Source organism: Mauremys reevesii, linkage group 7 (genome assembly GCF_016161935.1).
Source record: "Mauremys reevesii isolate NIE-2019 linkage group 7, ASM1616193v1, whole genome shotgun sequence".
NCBI lineage: Eukaryota > Metazoa > Chordata > Testudines > Geoemydidae > Mauremys > Mauremys reevesii.
Window position 1 is genome coordinate 41151927 of NC_052629.1, and position 20593 is coordinate 41172519.

The window sequence follows — 20593 nt, forward strand, 5'->3', positions numbered from 1 at the left end:
TGGTATCCATGAAATTTATCCTAAATGCTCTGCTCTTGGAAGACAGGTGTAGATTGTCAGTGTGTCTGACCCTCTCTCTCTCTCTCTCTCGTTAAAGGATCACAGTGTGTTTGTCTCACTCTCAGATCAGTGTGTGGGTGAGATCAGGAGATCAATGTGTGTTTGTGTCACCTTTTCTCTGAGTACAGAACCAGAATGTCTGTGTATGTGCTTTTCTCTTTCTCAGATCACTGTGTGTATGTGTGTGCGTGCGTGCGTGCATGTGTTTCTTAGTCTTTCTGATCAAGGGAGCTGTGTGTGTGTGTGCGGGAAGGGAAGGGAAGGTATTTGCTTCTCTCCGATGTGTGTGTGTTGTGGCCCCTTCTCTGACTCCGTCTCGCTTGGATCATGGGATTATAGTGTATGTGGCACTCAGATCACTGGGTCAGAGTGTCCAAGTACTGTTCATGCTGCCTTCTCCTTTGGTCATATGTGTGTGTATCTCTGTCCCTTGGAGATGCACTACGTTATGATCACACAAAGCAGGGTAGCAGCTTTGTGATACTGGGCAGGCATTTCATAGTTTCATTGAAAAAAATCAGCTGTTGTTTCTCTTGTTGAGAGCGTCCATTCTCTTGCTCTGCATTCTGTTTGCATATTTATATGTCCAGGGGATGAGTTTGACAGCATCCTCTAAACACACATCTGTTTATTCTGTAAACTAAGAACTGTAAATAAAGTTTAGCATTCCTATTGTAACAAAGTAATTTTTATGCAATAAATTATATTTCCTAGTCTAATAAAAAATGAAATGTGGTTTGCTTCCTTATTTCTGTTTCAATTCCAGGTGGGTTTATTTCTAGGAAAATTTAGTCTTGGTTTCACTACCCACACTCTCGTCCTGCCATCTCTACAGGCCCTTTCCAGCCCACTACTCGGCAATGGCTTTCCAACACTCCTATCCATCCCCATCTGCACTTGTCAGTCACTGCTGGGAGAAGACCTCAGTGCTGTTCCAGCTATTAGAGGGAAGGGAGAGTTGGACTGGAACTTAACTGTGGGTGGCCAGTGTAGGCTGGAGAGAGCCTGCCACTCCAATACCAGTCCAACTCCCACACTGACCTTCCCTTGTGGCTGAAGCTCTGAGAGGCTGGCTTCAGCAATCTCCTCACTGTCACAGATGGACAAACTGACTTCTCTCAACTCTGGTTCTAGTGTTCCCCTTGCCATCACACACCATAACCCGACCCTGGCCACCTTACCAACCATCCAACACCCACGTGCATCCCTGCTCCCTGTACCTTTGACAAGGTCCAGTGCTTCACTGTAGCCACTTCCACTTTGTTTCCTTGAACTCTCAACCTTGCCCAGGCTGTATTGCACACCAGATTTGACATTGAAGGCATCTAGTTCCCAGCAGAGACCTAGCTGGACACAGCAGTGCCTCTGAAAAGGGAAATGGCCCAGGAAGACCTAGAAAGCAGGGGTTAGCACTAGAACTGGTCAGGATTTTGTTTATTTTTCATCAGAAATGCCAATTCATTGAAACCGAAACTGTACATGAAACAGCGTCAGATTTGACAAAATGTCAGAAAAGTTTTCAAATTGTTAAAGCATTTTCTTTTGACATTTTAAAAATGGGGGAAAAAAATCATTTTCTGGATTGAAGATATTTTTGTCTTGAAATGTAAGCTGCTAATTAGACTGAAAATGTTAAAAAAGTTTGAAATCAAAACAAAACATTTGAAAATTATCATGAAACCTTTTGATTGTCCAGAAATGGCGGGTGGGGGAGGGGGAAGGGTTTTGTTTTGTGAGTACTTTTGAGCTTTTGACTTTTTGTCCTGAATCAGGACGGAAAAATATTTCAAACTCTCAAATATTTACAAGAGGGAAAACCGGTAACCAGGAAAACCAACTCTAGTCATCACAAGCTGTGAACTGAGCAGCTTCTCCCCTCTTGAGGCCTCGACTGAGTGAATGGCTGATCTTTGATAAGCAGGTCATCTTACTCACAATTCTCTCTGTTAAAGAAAACCCATCATCTACCTTCATTAGGGTGACCAGATGTCCCGATTTTATATGGACAGTCCCAATTTTTGGGTCTTTTACTTATATAGGCTCCTATTACCACCACCACCACCACACACTGTCCCAATTTTTCACATTTGCTGTCTGGTCACCCTAACCTTCATTTCAGCCCAAAGCAAAAGAATATTTTGCTCTTGAACAACATGCCTTCAGCTGAGCTGGAGATAGTGCCTCCCTGAGACGATTGCATCCCAAACCAGCAGGTAAGATGCCGTACTAACTCCCAGACACAGCACTCCACTAAGCTTCTATAGGAATATAGTCTCTTTTGGCAACAGCTTTTTCAACTTCTCCTCTAACCCAAGGCATATAAGGGACCTGTGTATCCAAGGGGAGGTTTTAGTGGTTATTCCCTGTTGCTCTGTCCTTGCTATCCATAGCCTTTCTGTCATGGCGGAGTAAGTAGGTGACTATGGGAAGTGTGCTGAACTGTACTTTGGAGTGGAAGTCTCTTCATTTGCCACCAAGTTCTGACCTAAAGAGAGAACTATTCCTAATTTATTTGTATAGAACATTGAAACCTGCGCTTTGGCTGCCTGTATTCAGGAAGAATTAGCCTATATGGCTTGGATGCTCGGGATTTTTCCACAGGTTCAGCTCAACCAGTTGTGGCATCAGAGGAAGTGCTTGTGTAAAGACATTGGTGCTCATCAGTGCTTTTCCCACTGGGTCATTTAGCCTCCACTTAGAAGGATTAGATGATACCGTATTTAAAAATGCAGACAGATGCAGGAACATTGAATACATCAGTGCTCCTGACTTTGCTGTGAGGCATGGAGGTGAACTACTGGGAATCTTTGCAAAAAGTCTAGTGTCGACACAGCTCATGGGCCAATATGCTGGTTCATTATTTCACTAACCACTTTAATGCAGCCACCTCCAAGGTGGAAAGTGGCAGCTGTTCAACAGTGCAGAGCAACACTACAAATAATTTTGGGCAGGAAGTGAAGGATTACCTAGGGAGGTTGTGAAATTCCCATCACTAGAGATTAAGAACAGGTTAGACAGGAACGTCAGGAATGGTGTAAGTATACTTAAACCTGTCTCAGCATGGGGGCTGGATTAGATGACCATTTAAGATATGTTCCAGCCCTACACTTCTATGATAATGTGGATTAATACTTTCAGAGTGGTAGCCGTGTTAGTCTGTATCAGAAAAAGAACGAGGAGTACTTGTGGCAACTTAGAGACTAACAAATTTATTTGAGCATAAGTTTTTTTTCTCCTGCTGATAATAGCCACCTTAACTGATTACTTTCATTATAGTTAGCATGGCAACACCCATTTTTTTCATGTCCTCTGTGTGTGTGTGTATATATATATATATATATATATATCTTCCTACTGTATTTTCCACTGCATACATCCAATGAAGTGGGCTGTAGCCCACGAAAGCTTATGCTCAAATAAATGTGTTAGTCTCTAAGGTGCCATAAGTACTTCTCGTTGGATTAATACGGTATCTGAGTGAAGGTAAAGGAGAAGGTGCAGGTAGGTAGAAGTTATTTAAAGGAACTGAAATGCAACCAGGACATCAAGGCCAACATCCCTGGCAGCTGACTCTCCACACAGAGTTAGTGCTTTCCCTATAAGCTTGTCACATTTCGGAAGTGGAAGAATGTGATTCTTCCGCATATTTTGCCAGGGGAGAACACAGTGAGCTGCAGAAACTCCAAGGAAAGCATCCCACATAATATCCTCACAGAACTGCTTGCCCTTTGAAACGTGTGCCCAGTCCAGTGGGCATCATTTCAAATTGCTTATACTCCAATATGTTTCTCCAGGATGTTGTTGGGAAGAGGAGGATTCCTTAATTGGCTAAAGAAACATCCTAGGCTTTCTTTAGGCAGGTACATCAGAGGCTGGATCTTTTTGCTTTCCTCCGCACCTGAGCTAAGAATAGTGTATGTGTTAGCTGTGCTCTGTCTGGGTGGTAGTGTGTAGGGGGCACACTGATGGTGCTGGGTGCACTGGCCATAAGCAAGTGTGTTTTCCCCCCTCAAATAAAGTGCACTTTTCAGTTTGAAAGATCCCAACCACCAAAGAGAGAGAGAGAATTGGGAACAAGTGACCCCCTGTTACCTTTACCGTGTCTATCTTGCCAGGATCCATTTTGTTAACAGAACTATGGAAGGTTTGTCTGGTGACTGCTGCTGCTGCCACCGTCTGGAGCCCTTATGCTATTTTTTTATTAGTATTTAAAAGAAAAAAAGGCTGGATCCCAAAGCCTTTCGCAGCGACCAAATGCAATGCATTTTTAAAAACGGTTTTCAATTTGCATCCTTTTATTCTTTCCATGCTGTGGTAATGAGACCTGTTTTGTGCCTTGCCTCAAAGTCTTCCTGTTCATCTCAGCTTGTGATTCTTTTAAAATCCCACTCCCCCTTCCCTCTCTCTAGGTCTTCCTCCTTCCCCTATCTCCTCACTGTCACTAGCCTTCAACAATATTTAAGTGCATACTTGCATCTTGTAAACTTCCTCTATTTTTTCTTCTTCTCAGTATCTTATGATGTTTCATAGAAAGGACTGTATGAGAATAAACAGAATGGGCATCTGAAAAGGCATGGGTGCCCTGCTTGCAATGACACAAATTTTCCATTAGATGGCAACATTGCTCCTCCACCCTGGAGCCAGCATCTGAAACAGCAAGACTGATGTTTAGTTAGAGGAATGGGGGATGCATCTATTTTTCCATCACTATTATATGCTTGATGAAATGCCACTGTAATAATTAAAACATGGCTATGAAAAATATAGTAAATACGACAAAACTGACTAATAAGTGATGAATTGATCACAGTTACTACCTGATCGGGCAGTTGCCGCACATTGTCGTCTCAAAGGCAAACGCTGAGAACAGTGCTCCCTTTTTCTTCTTTTAAATCAACTCAAACAACCCCAGATGGCCTGAGGCTGAGCGGGAGACCTGCTCATATACAGGCAGGTGCTTTAATACCGTGAGTCTAATTGTCCAGGCTTCTGGGGGAGGGGAAAACAATAACTCATACATTTTAAAACCTCCAGATGGTGACCTAAACCAGTTTTTCTAAATACAAGAGTGCCTTGATTTAAAGGTCTAATGTCCCAGGGTTTTCCAGGGCTAGTGCAGTTTTCCCATTGGAAGTCTGGGAATCTCCTCTTTCCAGCATGTACATCACTTGCTTTTAGCACTTTAGGCTCATAAAATGTCCAGCTTAAATCTGATGCTGTTTGAGTTCTGTACATTGCCTGTGTAAGGCTTTGGGACAGTGTGATTTTTAGATGGATACCTGACCTGGGAGAGGTGACAGAGTGTCCATGTACACGACCTAAAGTCATGTTAACTGTGTTGAAGGATCAACAGACACACACCTCGTGCCTCCCTTTTCCTCAACCCACCATTCCCTGCCTTCAGATGGGCTGTGAGTCTTTTTTTTGGGGGGGGGGGGGCGGGGGGGAATGGCTACATCAGCCCCCACACTCCAGAGCAGGATTGTGTATTGGGTGCCTCCTAGCAGACCAGCTGAGGGTTCTCCTGGCTTCCATCTTGACATCCCAATAGAGAGTCCTGTGTGGACCCCTGATCCAGGGAATCAGGGTGCCCTCTCCTGGGAACTGTTGTTCCTGGAGTTGGGCTGATGACACCCTCTCCAGCTGCCAGATGATAGGTGGTAGCCCCTGGCCCCCCTTCTCCCCATCCGCAGGTGGAGAATTACAGTGGCAACCAGCAAGTCTCCTTCAGCCCCAAGTGCTTAACTGAGTACCTGCTCAGCTGGGGCTTCCCTCCATAGGACAACTGCCCATGATGCATGCAGTCTGCTCAACATGTGCTCCTCAGCTGCACAAATGACATTTCTGAATCCAGTGCCAGGGCTTGAAATGATAAACAAAAGGAGAGGTAGTCTTCTGAGCACCACCCACAAACCAAGCTCCATCCACTGGGGATGACAAAATGAGACACCGCTCATAGAAGATTGCAGGTGTACAAACTTGGTTCCATCTACTCCGCTGGCCTTTTCAGACTTGACTCCCTTTCAACGGGGTCAAACACACCCATGGGCAATTTGGGTTTAGCTCTCCCTCAGTGGAACCTGGAAGCTTCACTGGACTCCTTTTTTCTTTCCTGGTTTCTTGGCTCTATGGATCAGTTTGGGGAATGCGGAGAGGAGGGAAAATTGGTGGTATTCTCCCAAATGCCATCCACTCTTTGCACCAAAATGAATCATTCAATAGTTCATGCAGATCTCCACAATATGATCCTCCTCTTTCTCCCTTACATGCTTTGTTCAGCAGTGAAATATTTCATGCTGATATTATAATTGGACATCTGATTTTACATCCCATTGGCATGAACATGGCTGTTCATTCTTCTCAGAGCTATTATTTCAAGATGTTTGCAAACTCAGATAGACATCACTCCATCAGTTTATATGTGGTTCATGCTTTTTTTTCTTCACAACAATAAAGGACAGGGACTTACCTTTGGAAAAGAAAGCTCAGCTTCTGGACTACAAGATGAGACCCAAAACTGGGGGCTGTATGCACAGGCCCAGTGGTTAAGATTGCCCTTGCAATATTCTGTCCTAATTCCCAAATCGCTTTAACCCTGTGCTAGAGCTATTATCACCAGAGTTGAGCATGTAATCCTATTATACCATATATATGATGGTGATATCCACGTGCTAAACTTTTTTATCATGCACCTTTGACCATTTCACCTGCCTTCTGCCAAGACATGCCAAACCCGCAAAAAAAACCCCACAGAAATTGGGCTTGGTTTTGGCTTCATTGGCTTGTGAGTTGCTTGTTGGCTAGTTTTTGACTTGTTGCTTGTTTGACTTATAGCTTGTTGATTTTTTTTTTGATAGGCTCCCAGCCGCAAGGGACAAGGGGTGTGGAGAGTCAGGGGTGCACAGTGGGCCCACCACAGTCCCAGACTGTTCACCAAGGTGATCTAGGCACATAGAGTGTTGGGATTCTTAGGGACTGGCTTGTTTTGGCCTTGTTTTGAAATGGGATTAGCTTGATTTTTGGCTTATTGTGAAAGTCGGGGTGCTTATGTACCGCATGAAAGTTGGCAACTGTGCTTCTGCCCACTAATCCATCTTCCTCGGGGCTTAGTGTAAAATCGCAAACTTCTGAGCAGCTTCAAACGGCTGGCTATTCATTTCATTTTACTTGGTACTAAAATAGCCTCCCAAATAAATGTTTCCTTCTTAGGCCCTACACAGGCAATACACAGAACTCAAACATTGTCAGGTTTAAGTTGGACGTTCTATGAGCCTTAAGTGCTAAAAGCAAGAGCTTTACGCCACTAGAAAGAGGAGATTCCCAGACTTCCAATAGACTAACTGTACTAGCCCGGGAAGATCCCCAGGACAGTAGGCCTTTGAGCCTACTTATGTTTAGAAGTGTTTTAGGTCACGGCTATAGGTTTTTAAATGTATGAGTTATTGTTGTCCTCTCCCTCAGAAGCCTGGACAATTAGATGCAGAGTGCTAAGACGCCTGCCTGTGTAAGAGCAGGGATTTTTAAAAGTCTCAGTAAACTTATTTCAATTTCTTAAAAATTATACATTTTTTTGGTGAAAGGTATAGCACATATAGAATAGCCAAATGTGTGATACAAAGGTTTTACCAGCATGAGTTTGGACTGGCTGCATTACAAATGGCACGGCAGTTATGGAGGTTATCCTACAAAAATACCAGTAAAATCTTTAAAAGCAGCAAAGAATCCTGTGGCACCTTATAGACTAACAGACGTTTTAGAGCATGAGCTTTCGTGGGTGAATACCCACTTCGTCAGATGCAAGTAAAATCTTTATACCACATCACAGAGCAATGTACATAAGAACACAAGTCTGGCCATACTGGGTCAGACCAATGGTCCATCTAGCCCAGTATCCTGTCTTCCGATGGTGGCCAATGCTAGGTGCTTCAGAGGGAATGAACAGAACAGGAATCATCAAGTGATCCATCCCGTCACCCATTCCCAGCATCTGGCAAAATGTAGTTTCTATTCATTATTATTATTATTTTACTTTTTATTGGCATTGGGGTAGCACCTGGGATTCCCAGGACCCCATTGTATCAGATGCTGTACAAACAGAACAAAAAAAAATGTTGTTATGTCCCAAGAATCCTTTAACTGCCCTCCCCTTTTCTTGTTTGCTTAGAGCTGAGCAAAGTTTATTCTGCCATTGCCTTCAGTATCTTTTCATTTCTTTTACCATCTCCAGTAGGGGAGGGGAAGAAAATAGACTTTTGCAAGTCTGGTAGAAAATCCAACAGGACCTCCTCATACAGGTCCTGATCCAAAGTCCACTGAAGCAAACAGAAAGACTCCCTACTCCATGGGGCTTTGGAATGTGGCTATCGCTCCTGGGGAAGGCAAGTGATAGGGCTAGGGGAATAGCAGTAGAAAAAACAAGTCACAAGAATATGCAAAATCTGTTCTGGTCCAACATGTAACTGTGTTACTGATTGAACACATCCATCTTTTGGCTTTTTAAACACTTTCATGGATACTATTTACTTGATAGACCATGACAGCTTCAGTTAAATACAGATTTTGTTCCCAATACTAATTATATTGTTTACCCTGGTAGGCTGTCATGGTCTCTTGTGCTAATCTGATCAGAGGCACTTTTTAAACAGTGGATTTTTTGACATGATAGACCATAGCAGCTTGGAAATATCAGGCAAATCCTTCTGAGCTGATGGATTACAGACCCAGATAGGCTGTAAGAGCTCCTCCGGTGCTTTCATGGGTTGATATGTCAATGCAGATGAAAATCCCAAGGAAAAGTAGGCAGTGAAAGAACAACACTCATACAGAGTCATTCAGTCTTAGGTACATTCCATTTGGTACTGTACCTCAGGGGTGGCCATGTTTCCTTCTTGTTTGCTGGGGGGAAAAATAGAGCCCCCGGGGTTAATTTTACATCTGGATGACCAAGCCAGTCTGATTTATTTCCCTAAGAGGCTATGAAGAAGGTGGTGCAGTTCTGTTAAGGACAACAGACTTGTTTCCAGGAAGCTGTGGGTTGTTTTATGTATGCACACAGTGCTGCTGTGGGTAGCTGAGGTGTCTGCATATCTATTTTGCAGTAATTGTTTTATCTCTGAAAAAAATAAATGTACCAGAATTTCTCAAATCTTTCTGCATGTGTGCAGTCCCAGTGGAGGGCTCTGCTGTTTCTTGGCCAGTTTTGATGTGGATGGTGACTTTCAAACACTGTAGACAGGCAGGAAGTGGCAGGAGCCATTTGGACCTAGAGACAAGACAGTCATGTGCAGGCTCCTGTGCTCCTGCAGAGACGGGATACTGAACAAGATGGACAATAGGCCTGATCCAATGTGATGATTCCTGTGTTCCTCTTCATCCTTACCTGTTTCCATACAGAGATACTCCCTGCCACTAGGGAAAGGAAGCAAAGTCTCTCCCTGCTCCCCCTCCTTTCCCCCCAAGCCTGAACCAGAGGACATAGAGCCAGATTCTCAGCCGGTGCAAATTGATGTAGTTCTATTGAAATCAAGGAGGATATGGGTCTGATTTTCAGAAGTGCTGCTAAGCACCTGCAAGTCCCACAGTGAAGTCAATGAGCGCTGTAGGTTCCCAGCACCTCTGAAAACCAGACACTTTAGAACTGTAAAGGTTACATGTGATTGGCTGCAATTTTTACTTTCAGTCTAGGGTTCTGGTAGGAAGGAGAGCAGCAGGGGAGTCGGAATGCACAGGATGATAGAACAGTAAATTAACATAGGTTGGTTAGCATGAACAGCTGGAATGGTAGTTGGGAGTAGTCTGTATTTAAATTAAATTCATTTAAAAAAAATGAAGCTAACAACAATGAGGTAGAGAAGCATTTGGGCATAGGTCTTGTTTTGTTTTTTTTAAAGGAGGGCAAGCCTTTAATCTCATATTTTTAAAAGGCTAGGATATAAAAAATTAGAAAAAGGCCACTGTTAAAACATATATTTTAAACTATGCACATATATATGAGGCAAAGGTTAAGCCAACCCTGAAAAAGGTCATGTTTACTATAAGCAAAACTAGGACTAACATTAACACAAAAATATTCAGTAAAAATCAAAGATTATAATTATTTTAGAGATTAAAATATAGGAAATGATCAAATTAATACATAAACAGAAAAAAAGGGAACAAATGAGATGTGTGCCTGATCACTTTGGGCCCGATATTGCAAACATTTACAAACATTAGTAAAATTACTCACCTGTGTAGTCCCATTAACTTCGGTAGGACTACTCATGCATAAAATTAAGTATGTGTGCAAGAGTTTGGAAGAATCAGGGATCTGAGTAGTCCCCCTGACTTCATGTGGGCAAAGTCATTCATGTCTTTGCAAAATTGCCCCCCTAGATGATAAACTTTTTGAGGCAGGAACCTTTTCTTGTGTGTTTTTTCAGTACCTTGCACAATGGGACTCCAATCCTGACTGGGGCTTTTGAGCATTACAACAAAAGCTAATAATAATAATAAATAATGTTTTCAACCTTTTTTTTTAATGCGTGATCTCATAAAAATCACAATCCATTTTTCTGATGAAGTGAGAAAAACAAACATGATAATGCTACAGTGACAGAATATACCCCTGTGTTCACACCCTACACATTACTGTAATAATGTTTATACAAGGTATGCCTTGTGAGGTATCATTTAAAAATTCATAATTTGCTGATCAATAATAACATGGCAAAATACACATAGCAGCATTATGTGTAAAGTTATAACCATAAGCTGAGCTCAGGACTAAAAGTATATTTTCCAGATAAGTCTGGGGAGTGGCCAAGCCAGTTTCTCAAAGACAAATGGCAAGATAATGCCTCAGTCAGGTGTAAACACGTTCTAATGGACCATTACCAGCTAAGTGGTCATTCTCTGGCAGGAAAGGGGTCGGGGCAAAAATTCCATCTTAGCCAAGAAACAGCATGGAGTTTCCTTCTACATAGACTGCCTGCTGCCTTGCTCCCAGCTAGAAATGCTTCTTAAAAGGGGGACATATTCTCTGCACCTGAAAAGACAAAGGAAACAGCTGTTGGAGTCTGGGGGAGAGGTCCTGACCTACAGAGTTTGATCAGTATGACTGCTGAAAGCATGTAGCGAGAAAATGTTGCTTTGAATGGAATATAGTTTGTTAAGGTAGGCACCAGTAAGCATTTTATCTTTATTTTTCTTGTAACCATTTCTGACTTTTATGCCTCATTACTTATACTCATTTAAAATCTCTCTCTTTGTAGTTAATCAACTTGTTTTACTATTTTATCTAATCCAGTGTGTTTAACTTGAAGTGGCTGGATAGCTATTTAAAATAATACACTGGCATGTTATTCCCTTACACTAAGGAATGATGGATGTAATATATTTGTATTGTTCAGAAACAGGCTTGGCAGTACAGGACATACATTTCTGTGAGAAGATCTGGGATGGGGGTTTATTGGGGTCACCCAGCAACATAACTAAAGCTGGTAAGAGCCCGGGTGTGGCTGGCTGTAGCACACCCAGATACATAGCTGGGAATGATTTGCATGCTGGAGGCTGTTTGTGAGCTGTCCAGGTTGGAGGCTACAGCAGCAAGGCATTGTAAAGGGTACCCCATATTAAAGGGTAGGGGTCATACAGCTCCTCACTAGTCTGGATTATGCCCCTGGTATGTTATAGCTACCAAGTTACAATGTTATAGTTTTGTGATTTTAGATGTATTTATTGATTTTTCAGGTAAATATGCATTGCAGAATGAGGGTGAAAAGCTCCCTATAAAAAGAGGAGAGAGAGAGAGAAGGAATAAGAAAAATAAATTATGCTTTTATAACATTCATTTTTTTTATTGTGTGCACTTTTATTTGAATTGGTCTTAAGTCAGTGTACAGGTAGCCCCTCTGTAGTGAGCCGGTGTCGCTCCCCTCCTGCCCAGAGGAGGGAGAACCCAGCCAGAGACCAGAGTGGGCGGAGCTATGGAGCTCTGACCCCGCCCCTCAAAGGGTCAGGCAGCAACCCGGAAATATAAAAGCCGGCCCTCAGAGCTCAGTCAGGTGCCTGCTGCCGAAGAGAACAGATGTACCACAGCGAGCTCGAGACTGGGAAGCCTCTGCGACCCGGGGCAGCTGCCCAGACTGGCCTGAGCTGCCCCGTGCCCGCTACCTGGAGGAGCTGCCAGAGCTGCCCTGTGCCCGCTACCTGGAGGAGCTGCCGGAGCTGCCGCGTGCCTGCTGCTACCCGGAGGAGCCGCTGGAGCAACCCTGGGCCGACTTTCCCGAGGAGTTGCCGGACCTACCACCCAGCCCCGGCCACGATGAGCCCATGCTCATGGACCCTCTAGAGGCTGATGTCAGGACCCAGGTAGGCCCCAAGGGGGAGTATGGAAGTAGCCCGGGGGCAGCTGACCCCAGTCAGGCTGCGGCTTTACCGAAGCCTATGTCAGTGTGTTGCGGTCAGGATCCCCACTGACTGACCAGCGGAGTGATAGCCGCTACTAGGGCCCCGGGCTGGGACGCAGTGGAGTGGGTGGGCCTGCGTCCCCCCCTGCCACCCCACTCCGGGGTGGCAGACTCCCCCTCTCCCTGGCCTGAGGAGGCCACTAACTGTAACTGATACTGTTACTCAGCCCTGAACCAAAGGCCTGAGCTTCCTGACTCTGTGGTTGCTGCCCCCCAGCCCCCGACCTAGGGCCAGGCCTTAACTATACTGTTGCTCAGCCCTGAACCAAAGGCCTGAGCTTTCTGACTCTGTGTTTGTTGCTCTGCCCTGCCCTAGGGCCGGGCTCATAGCTCTTGTTACAGCTCAGCCCTGCTGAAGGGTCTGAGCCTCTCACCCAACAGGGCAGGCGACTGCCGCAAGGACTGCCGAGGGAGACCCCGGCCAGACTATTTCCCCGGACTCCCCGGTGTGTAGTGAGCCGGTGTGGCTCCCCTCCACCCCGGAGAGGGTCGAGCCCCGGTGAACACTTGTACACCCTCCCTCCCCTCACATACTGGCACCACTTCTCATTGGACTCAGGGGCACCGTAAAGCCTTCATTCACATCTATAATTGGGGAACACAGCTCATTTGCTTGACAAAAATCAAGAATTGCTTTAAAAGTGTCTGGCTTAAATTTAACTTAGAGGTAAATCAGTAACTTTACCAAAAAATTTAACACTCTTATGTGTTCAAGGAAGTGAAGTGAATAATGGGCAGACTCCTAAAACAGAAGAGAATACCTTTTCAGCTCACCAGTGTTTGGTATGTCATAGTCTGACAATGAGACTGAACATGGCTTTTTGAAAACTCTGATTTTTGTAGTTATTCTTCTGCTAGAGCTTATTAATAGCAAATAAAACAGCTGATACATTTAGTTAGGGTTTTTTTTCCTATTCTTGATTTGTTTGTGAGACAATGTTCCTTTCTGCAAATGTATCCATAAATATTCACCAAAAAGTTGGACCAAAAAAAATCAGCCTGTGGGTTATTTGCAAACTTCACTTTGATTCTTCATAGTGCAGGGTCACTTAAGTCACGATATTGTTTCTGTACTGATTCCTAGTTAGATTGTTGAAACTTTATCCACTTTTTGCCATTTATTGTTGCTCTTCTGTTTAATGACTAGAGACTACTCTTGCATATGCACAAGTATCCTTGTTAACAAATCTTCATTATGTCCAGCTCTAGCTCAACAGGAGTGAGTAGAGACTAGCTGAAATTGCTGAGAGAGTTTAAAGACAGGAAATGGGGAGCAAGAGGGAAGAGTTTCACATTGAGTAAGCTTAAATAAAGATTCTTCTTCGAGTGTTTTCCTTTCCTATCCTTTGTTGGTTGTGTGTGTGAGTAATCACAATAAGTAAAGGCAAACATATGTACATTTTTGCAAGCTCAGCTCTGCAGAGTGTAATATCTTTGGGACAGGGAACTGTCTCATGCTGTCTGTGTAGTGCTTAGCACACATGAGGCCTCTGGGTGTTAAAGTAAATAAATAATAATGCTCTTCCACAAGCCACGGGAGAGTTCTGTAGTCAACAATTATCTTTCTGTAGTTCTCAGCTGTGTGGACAGCAAGTGAAATTTGAAAGACATAAAATGCTTATCCTGAAAGAGGAAGAAGTAGAAAACTGAAGTAGCACTAGTAAACAATAACTGGAAATAGGGAAGAAAGTAATAGAAGAAAATGGGAATTTTGTTTTACAAATGTTTTTATACTTCTACAGTGCCTTTCCTCTTGAACGATTCCAAAGAGCATTGTATAAACTAGCAAGGGATCACTTTGTCCACAACCCTGCGGTGGAATGTAGAATTTCAACAGTTGTGAATAAGCAACTCTGCACAGTTGTTTGGGACAGAAAGTGACTAATACCCTGAAATTTCAGTTAGATAGGGTATTCAGAGAGGCAGAATGTAATTACATGCAGGGCTGGCTCTAACTTTTTTGCCGCCCCAAGGGAAAAAAAAATAAGCGCCTCTCTGCCGAAACAATGCCCCCCAGTGCTGCCTCGCCTCACCAAAACAACGCCCCCCCAAGCTCCGTGCCGCCGAAACAACCCCCTTCCCCCGAGCGCTGCACCGCCCCACCGAAACAAACAAAACTTTGAGTGCCGCCCTGCCACCCGAAGATTGGCCACTCCTTACAAAGTGCTGCCCCAAGCACGTGCTTGGTCGGCTGGTGCCTGGAGCCGGCCCTGATTACATGCACTAGAATTTGGTCAGGACATTAAGGTGAACACCACTATTTTTGCACAAAATATCCCATGCTTTTTTATGACCACAAGCAATCAGAACTCTGGTTTCCCATTTCGCTTGCAAGATGGTGCTTTGGGTGTTCCCTAAGATTGGTTCAGTACCAAGGTATCTACCTACTTTTTGTGGTTATAAAGGGTTAGGGTTAAATAGCATAGGACAATGCTTAATTTTAAAGGCCAGCACCACAGCGTGTCTCTCATGGTAAAATCTCTGCAAACAAATATGATCCCACACTTATGAATGGCTCTTCAGTGGATGATGGGTGTCAGGCACCAGATACAAGCATTAAAATACAGGATATTTGAGGCTGACTCTGAGGGATGTGTGTCACCTGAGGCTTGTTACACATAGTGTTATTCTGGAATAGTTTTCCTGGAATAACTATTCCCGCATAACTCCATATGGATGCTCTTATTGCAGGCTGGTTACACTGTGTTCCTATGGGCTTTTAATCCAGTAGATTGAGCTAAACTGCAGAAAGCTCAGTCTGCCGTGAGCGTGTCCACACAGGGAGTTATTCGGGAATAAGCACTGTGTTGAATCGATTCACAATCTACCTTAATCCGAATTGCCTTTCAACGGTAGACCTCGTGGGCAATGCCCCCCCCCCGTTTTAAAAGCCTTGCCCTTTGCCCCCCAAACTTCGCCCCTGTTAAAAAGTGGAGGGGGCATGGCCCCTGCTGGCTCCCCCGGGTTCGGCGCCGGTGGCCCCCACTTCGCCTCTGCGTCCTGTCTGCTTGCGGGGGGGACCCTGCGGGGCCGGGCACAGCACAGCACGGCACGGCACGGCACAAGGAAGGCCGGCCAGTCCAGGGCCAGCCCAGAGCCAGCCAGCCCGCGAACCCGCCCCCGGGCAGGGCCGAGCGCCCCAGCCCCCGGCCGGGGCGGTGCTGGAGGCCGGGCCTAGGAAGCGAGGCGGGGGAGGGCTCTGCGGCGTAGAGCCGGCGCGGTGGAGCCCTGCCCGGCCAGGCCCCGCTGCAAACCCCGGGCTCGGAGTCGTTGCTGCCCCGAGCGGGGCTGGAGCCTCACAGCGGCAACAGTGAGTGGCTGCTGCCGGTCGCTTCTGGGGGGCCGCCGGGGAGCCTGCCCCGCCTCCCCGCTCCGCTCCGCTCTCCCTGCCGGCCCGACTGCCTCTCCCCGCGCTTCCCCTGGCCCGAGCCGGGCCGGGGCGGCTGGCCCCGGCTGCCGGGCGCCCCGGGCAGTAGCGGGGCTAAACTGGGGGAGGGGGGTACAAGTTTGGCTGACAGGACTGAACGCAACGTTTGTCGAGCTGCTGTGGGGGGAGCCCCAAGGGCGAGCTGAGCGGGCCCCTGCCCCACGCAAGGTTGCAGGAGCTGGGCGGGGGGAGGAAGCCCTAGGGGCCGTTTGCCTTGTGGCGACTGGCGAGGAGGGTCTGTTGAAGGGTTTGGGATTTAAGAGCTCCGCCATGCCCAGGCGACTGAAATGCTAAGGGCTGGTCTGCACTACTGCCTTACGGGCTGGTCTGCACTACTGCCTTACATGGGGTAATGACATTGCTCGGGGTGTGAAAAATCCACCCTCCTGAGCACCAACCTGTCCTGTGTAGACAGCTCTGTGTCGGTGGGAGAGTGTATCCCATCTACATAACTACAACCACTCGGGGAGCTGGATTAACTGTGCTGAGGGGAGAGCTCTCTCCTGTCGGCTAGGAGCGTCTTCATTAAAGTGCTACAGCTATCGGTGCATCAGTGCCAATGCAGCATTTTAAGTGTAGGCTTGCCCTAAGCTACTTTCTTTGTTGTCTTTCACTTAAAATGGCCCATCAGATTTCATTTTGAACTTGGTTTAAGGATAGATAGGCACAGGCTGATGCTGCCTTGTGTAGGGCTTGAAAGGTGTTTGAGTTACTGTTCTGTGTGATGAAGGTTTATGAATGATGGAAACATTGACATTAAAGCAGAGGTGGGCAAACCACAGCCTGTGGGCCACATCCAGCCTGCTGGCCCCTCCTGCCCCGCCCCTGAGCTCCTGGCCTCGGAGGCTAGCCTCCGGCCCCTCTCCTGCTGTCCTCCCTCCCCTGCAGCCTCAGCTCACTGCGCTGCTGGCGCAATGCTCTGTGGGGCGGGGCTGCGAGCTCTTGCTGGGCAGCGCAGCTACAGAGCGGTGGCCTGACCTGGTGCTCTGTGCTGCGTGGTAATGTGGCTGGCTCCAGCCGGGCAGCGCGGCTGCCTGTCTTGGTGCTCTGGGTGGCACAGCTGTAGCGCCACCAGCCACCAGTGCTCTAGGCAGCACGGTAAGGGGGCAGGGAGCCAGGGGAGTTGGATAGAGGGCAGGGGAGTTCAGGGTGGTGGTCAGGGGCTGGGGGTATGGATGGGGTTGGGGCGATCAGAGGGTGGGGAACAGGAGGGTTTAGTGGCGGCAGGGGTCCCAGCGAGGCAGTCAAGAAGGGGGTTTGGATGGAGTGATGGGGGGCAGTCAGGGGCAGGTGTTCCAGGGGCTGTCAGGGGACAGGGAGAAGGTGGGGTGGATGAGGCAGGAGTCCCAGGGGGGCCATCAGGGGGTGAGAAGCAGGGGGAGTCTGATGGGGGCAGGAGCCTGGCTGTTTGGGGAGGCCTCCACTAACCGGCCCTCCATACAATTTCGGAAACCCAATGAGGCCCTCAGGCCAAAAAGTTTGCCCACTCCTGCATTAACGCAATGGGCATGAAAGCATTGGCATTCAAGTAATTATTTACTGGGGCTCCATCCCCGTTACAACAAGCACAGTGATGTTCTACAATCAGATGTGCCCCACATACTGCAGCAGGTAGACCTGTCTGACTGCATGACAGTTTGTTAGATGCTTGTTTGGGGTTATTGTCGTTGGCCCAGTGTTTCTTGTAACTTCCTTTTGCCCTAGAACGGATCCATCTGCTATTGTGCCAGTGAGCAGAGCTTCATGCCGGTAGCCCCTCATGCACTGCATCATATCCCTCAGTGTCTCATCTTGTTCTTTGTCCCATTGTTTCCATCATCATCTCGCTCTACATTAAACCCTTCATAGTCATGGTGTTTCCAGCTTTCGTTGTAGCTCCTGTTCACTGTGTGTGATCAGTGACCACCATGTCTCCTCTTTGTCATAGTACCTGAGTCTGGAATAACATCCCTGTTCTTTGAAAGCAGCGTACAAACTAACCCATTAATTCTCAACGTCCCTGTGAGGTACATTTCCCCACTTTATGGGTGGGGAATGAACACAGAAATCAAGTGTTTTGCCCAAGGCCGCAGTGAATTAATTGTTGGCTAAACTGGGATTAGTACTCAGGTGTTCCCAATTCCCAGTCTCATCCTGCTTTCTTTTTGGACCACACTGCCCCTCTTTCTCTATGAGCTGAGAGAGAAAACTGGGATATCTTCCTGTACAAGCTGACAGGAAATGTGTGTCTTGTGTTTCTTGGCTTCCTGAGATATTTCATCCAGATGGCATATAATTTATGATTACTTTTATCATACATAATAATCTCTCTCTTTCTTTGCTTTCCCCTGGAAGTGGCTGTTGATTTGGAAGATGGAGATGACCGATTTCAGCACAGTGCTAACTCTGCATATAAACCAGTGAATACCTCTTTCCAAGAAGAAGAGCCTCTGATTGAGGAGCCAGTGGGAAACAGATACAGTCTGCAAAAGCCGAAGGATCACTTAAATGGTGCCTATGTTATTTTTTTCATCCTGGGTATTGGCTCTCTGTTGCCTTGGAACTTTTTTATCACAGCAAAACAATACTGGATATATAAACTTCAGAACTGCTCCAATCAGCAGGATCCAAAGGGACATGGAGTCTCTGATCTCCGTGTGAGTATGATGGGTTCCCACTTAATGTCAGTGTGCTAGCGCTTGCGTCAGCCACTAAGTCCAAGGTGTCTAGGTTCTCTGTATTTTAATCTTAGCAATGGTTAACAGGAATACTAGGTACTGGGGTCGAGGCAACTGACTTCTGTTTTCATATTGTTTAAACTGCAGTGGTGTTCTCTAAAATGGGCCTGTTAGTCACTCAGAACTAAGGAGTGGCAATAGCTGCTCTATAATTAAAAGTTGAAACTAGTTGTTGTTATAAACTTGATTTCTTCCCCTCCATCCCTTTGGCACTTCTGTAAAAATAAATAAAATAAACAAATCCCTCTGAAGTTTTACATACTGTATCTCTTGGAATAGAGAGGGGTTTTTTTTTGTTTTTTTTTTTAAATTTGCTATAAACACAACTTTCAAAACCTCTTTTTATGTTTAGAACTTTTACCTGAAGTTCACTTATGATTCCTCCTCTACTTTAAAAGTAAATCTTATTTCTTATTCAAGGAATCTGTCTCCAGTTATAGCCTACAAATTTAATATGTTTTGACTTTTGCATATATTTTTGTAAATTTGAAGGTGAAGTTAGATTATATGACATTGGGAAAACTCTGGATCTCATAACTATTCCTTTTCAGACCACCTAACTTTTTTTTTTTTTTTTAAAAGGTTAGAATTTTTGTAAAGCGAGTCTAATACTATTTTGGAGTTTTAGCTGGATTTAAATAAAATACACTTTCAGCTTTAGCTCTTTGTTCACTATGCTTTTCATTCACAAATATGTTTTAATTAAACAGAGTTGATTGTGTGCTTCAGCTTCAGTGCAAAAGCTCACATCATAAATTCTGATAGGCAGTGATTGTTGTTAGATCTGGAGTTATTCACTACATTTCTCCATTTCCTCTTAAAAGTGAACTTCCATTTCCCTTCTCCTGTAATTTCACTGTGTGTTGCTTTCCAAAAGACAGTTCAGCACAGAAACAATTAAATATAGAACTGGAGGACACCACTTTAGCGATAGCCATGTTCAAAGTTAGGTGCATAGGTCAGACGGGACCTAATAATGCAACGTTCAGCTACCATTATTTATTGCTGTACTTGGGTCCTACTGAATGGTTACTGCGTCTGTAGACGGTTGCCTTATGGAAACATGTGCGTGCACACACACAGCCCACTCCTGTCCAAAAACCAATTTTCATAAATAGCTTCTATTTTAGATTTTGAAACCTTCTGGCCACTCTGTTAAGGTGTGTGTGGAAAGAAAACTCTTGTAGCTTGTGGACTATAACAAAAAAAGTAAAAATAATTCTTAGTTGTGAGAGGAGACATGGTAGATTATGGAGTTAACTTCCTGCTCTTCTTAAATTCAAGAATTAGGAATGTTGGTGACAATCTCATTCCTGATTCAGGTGTCACCACAAAATAACGGCTCTTAAAGTTGGGAGTATATCTCTCAGATTCACTGACTAGGGGACGGGGGGTGGGAAGGGATTCCTTTGTACTGGACAGTTACTATTCAGTGTAGCAAAATCTTGTTATATGGAAGCACGGAACCTTGAGAAATCCAAGGCCAGACGGCCTTCCTCAGATCAGCTTCATCAGATAAAATTAACATCTGTTTGGGCTGCAGTTTGGAGCTGGATTGCTGCTGCACTATGTAGCTTCTGGCCGTATTCGGAATAGACACTTTATAGTCAGTTTGGTTATATAAGATGTTTCACCATGCATAGGGAAGACAGGAGGCACACGGTGTCTGTCTGCTTTGCTGGAGACAAGATTAGTACTAACATGGCCCTCTAAAGAGGCGTTGTGCTGTTTTCGACATCTTCCCCCTGTGCACCTAGTGATGAAGCATGTACCTTAGAGGCAAAAGGAATCATGACAGCAGGACTTGGCAAATGACAATTATAGCTGAACTTCTATGACGCTAAGCCTATTCCAGGTCCTGTTTACAATTCTGTAGGCCACCTTATGATTCAGTACAGGTTTTTTCCAAATGCTGGCAGGTGTGAATGTAGTACCTGCTA

General features: G+C 45.4%; 1 protein-coding gene across 4 annotated transcripts in view; it reads left to right on the forward strand.

Moving 5' to 3' along the window:
* The first annotated feature begins 12122 nt into the window (after nt 1-12122).
* Nucleotides 12123-20593, forward strand: part of SLC29A3 (solute carrier family 29 member 3) — a 37417-nt gene continuing 28946 nt past the window's right edge. For 2 of the 4 annotated variants that reach the window (XM_039481452.1, XM_039481453.1), the window contains exons 1-2: nt 15451-15819; nt 18271-18572. In XM_039481452.1, the coding sequence (XP_039337386.1) occupies nt 15819; nt 18271-18572 (303 nt within the window). In that variant the 5' untranslated portion in view covers nt 15451-15818. Of the gene's footprint in view, nt 12412-15450; nt 15820-16088; nt 16105-18270; nt 18573-20593 lie in introns of those variants that run through there. The other 2 variants (XM_039481454.1, XM_039481455.1) reach the window with 2 other exon arrangements.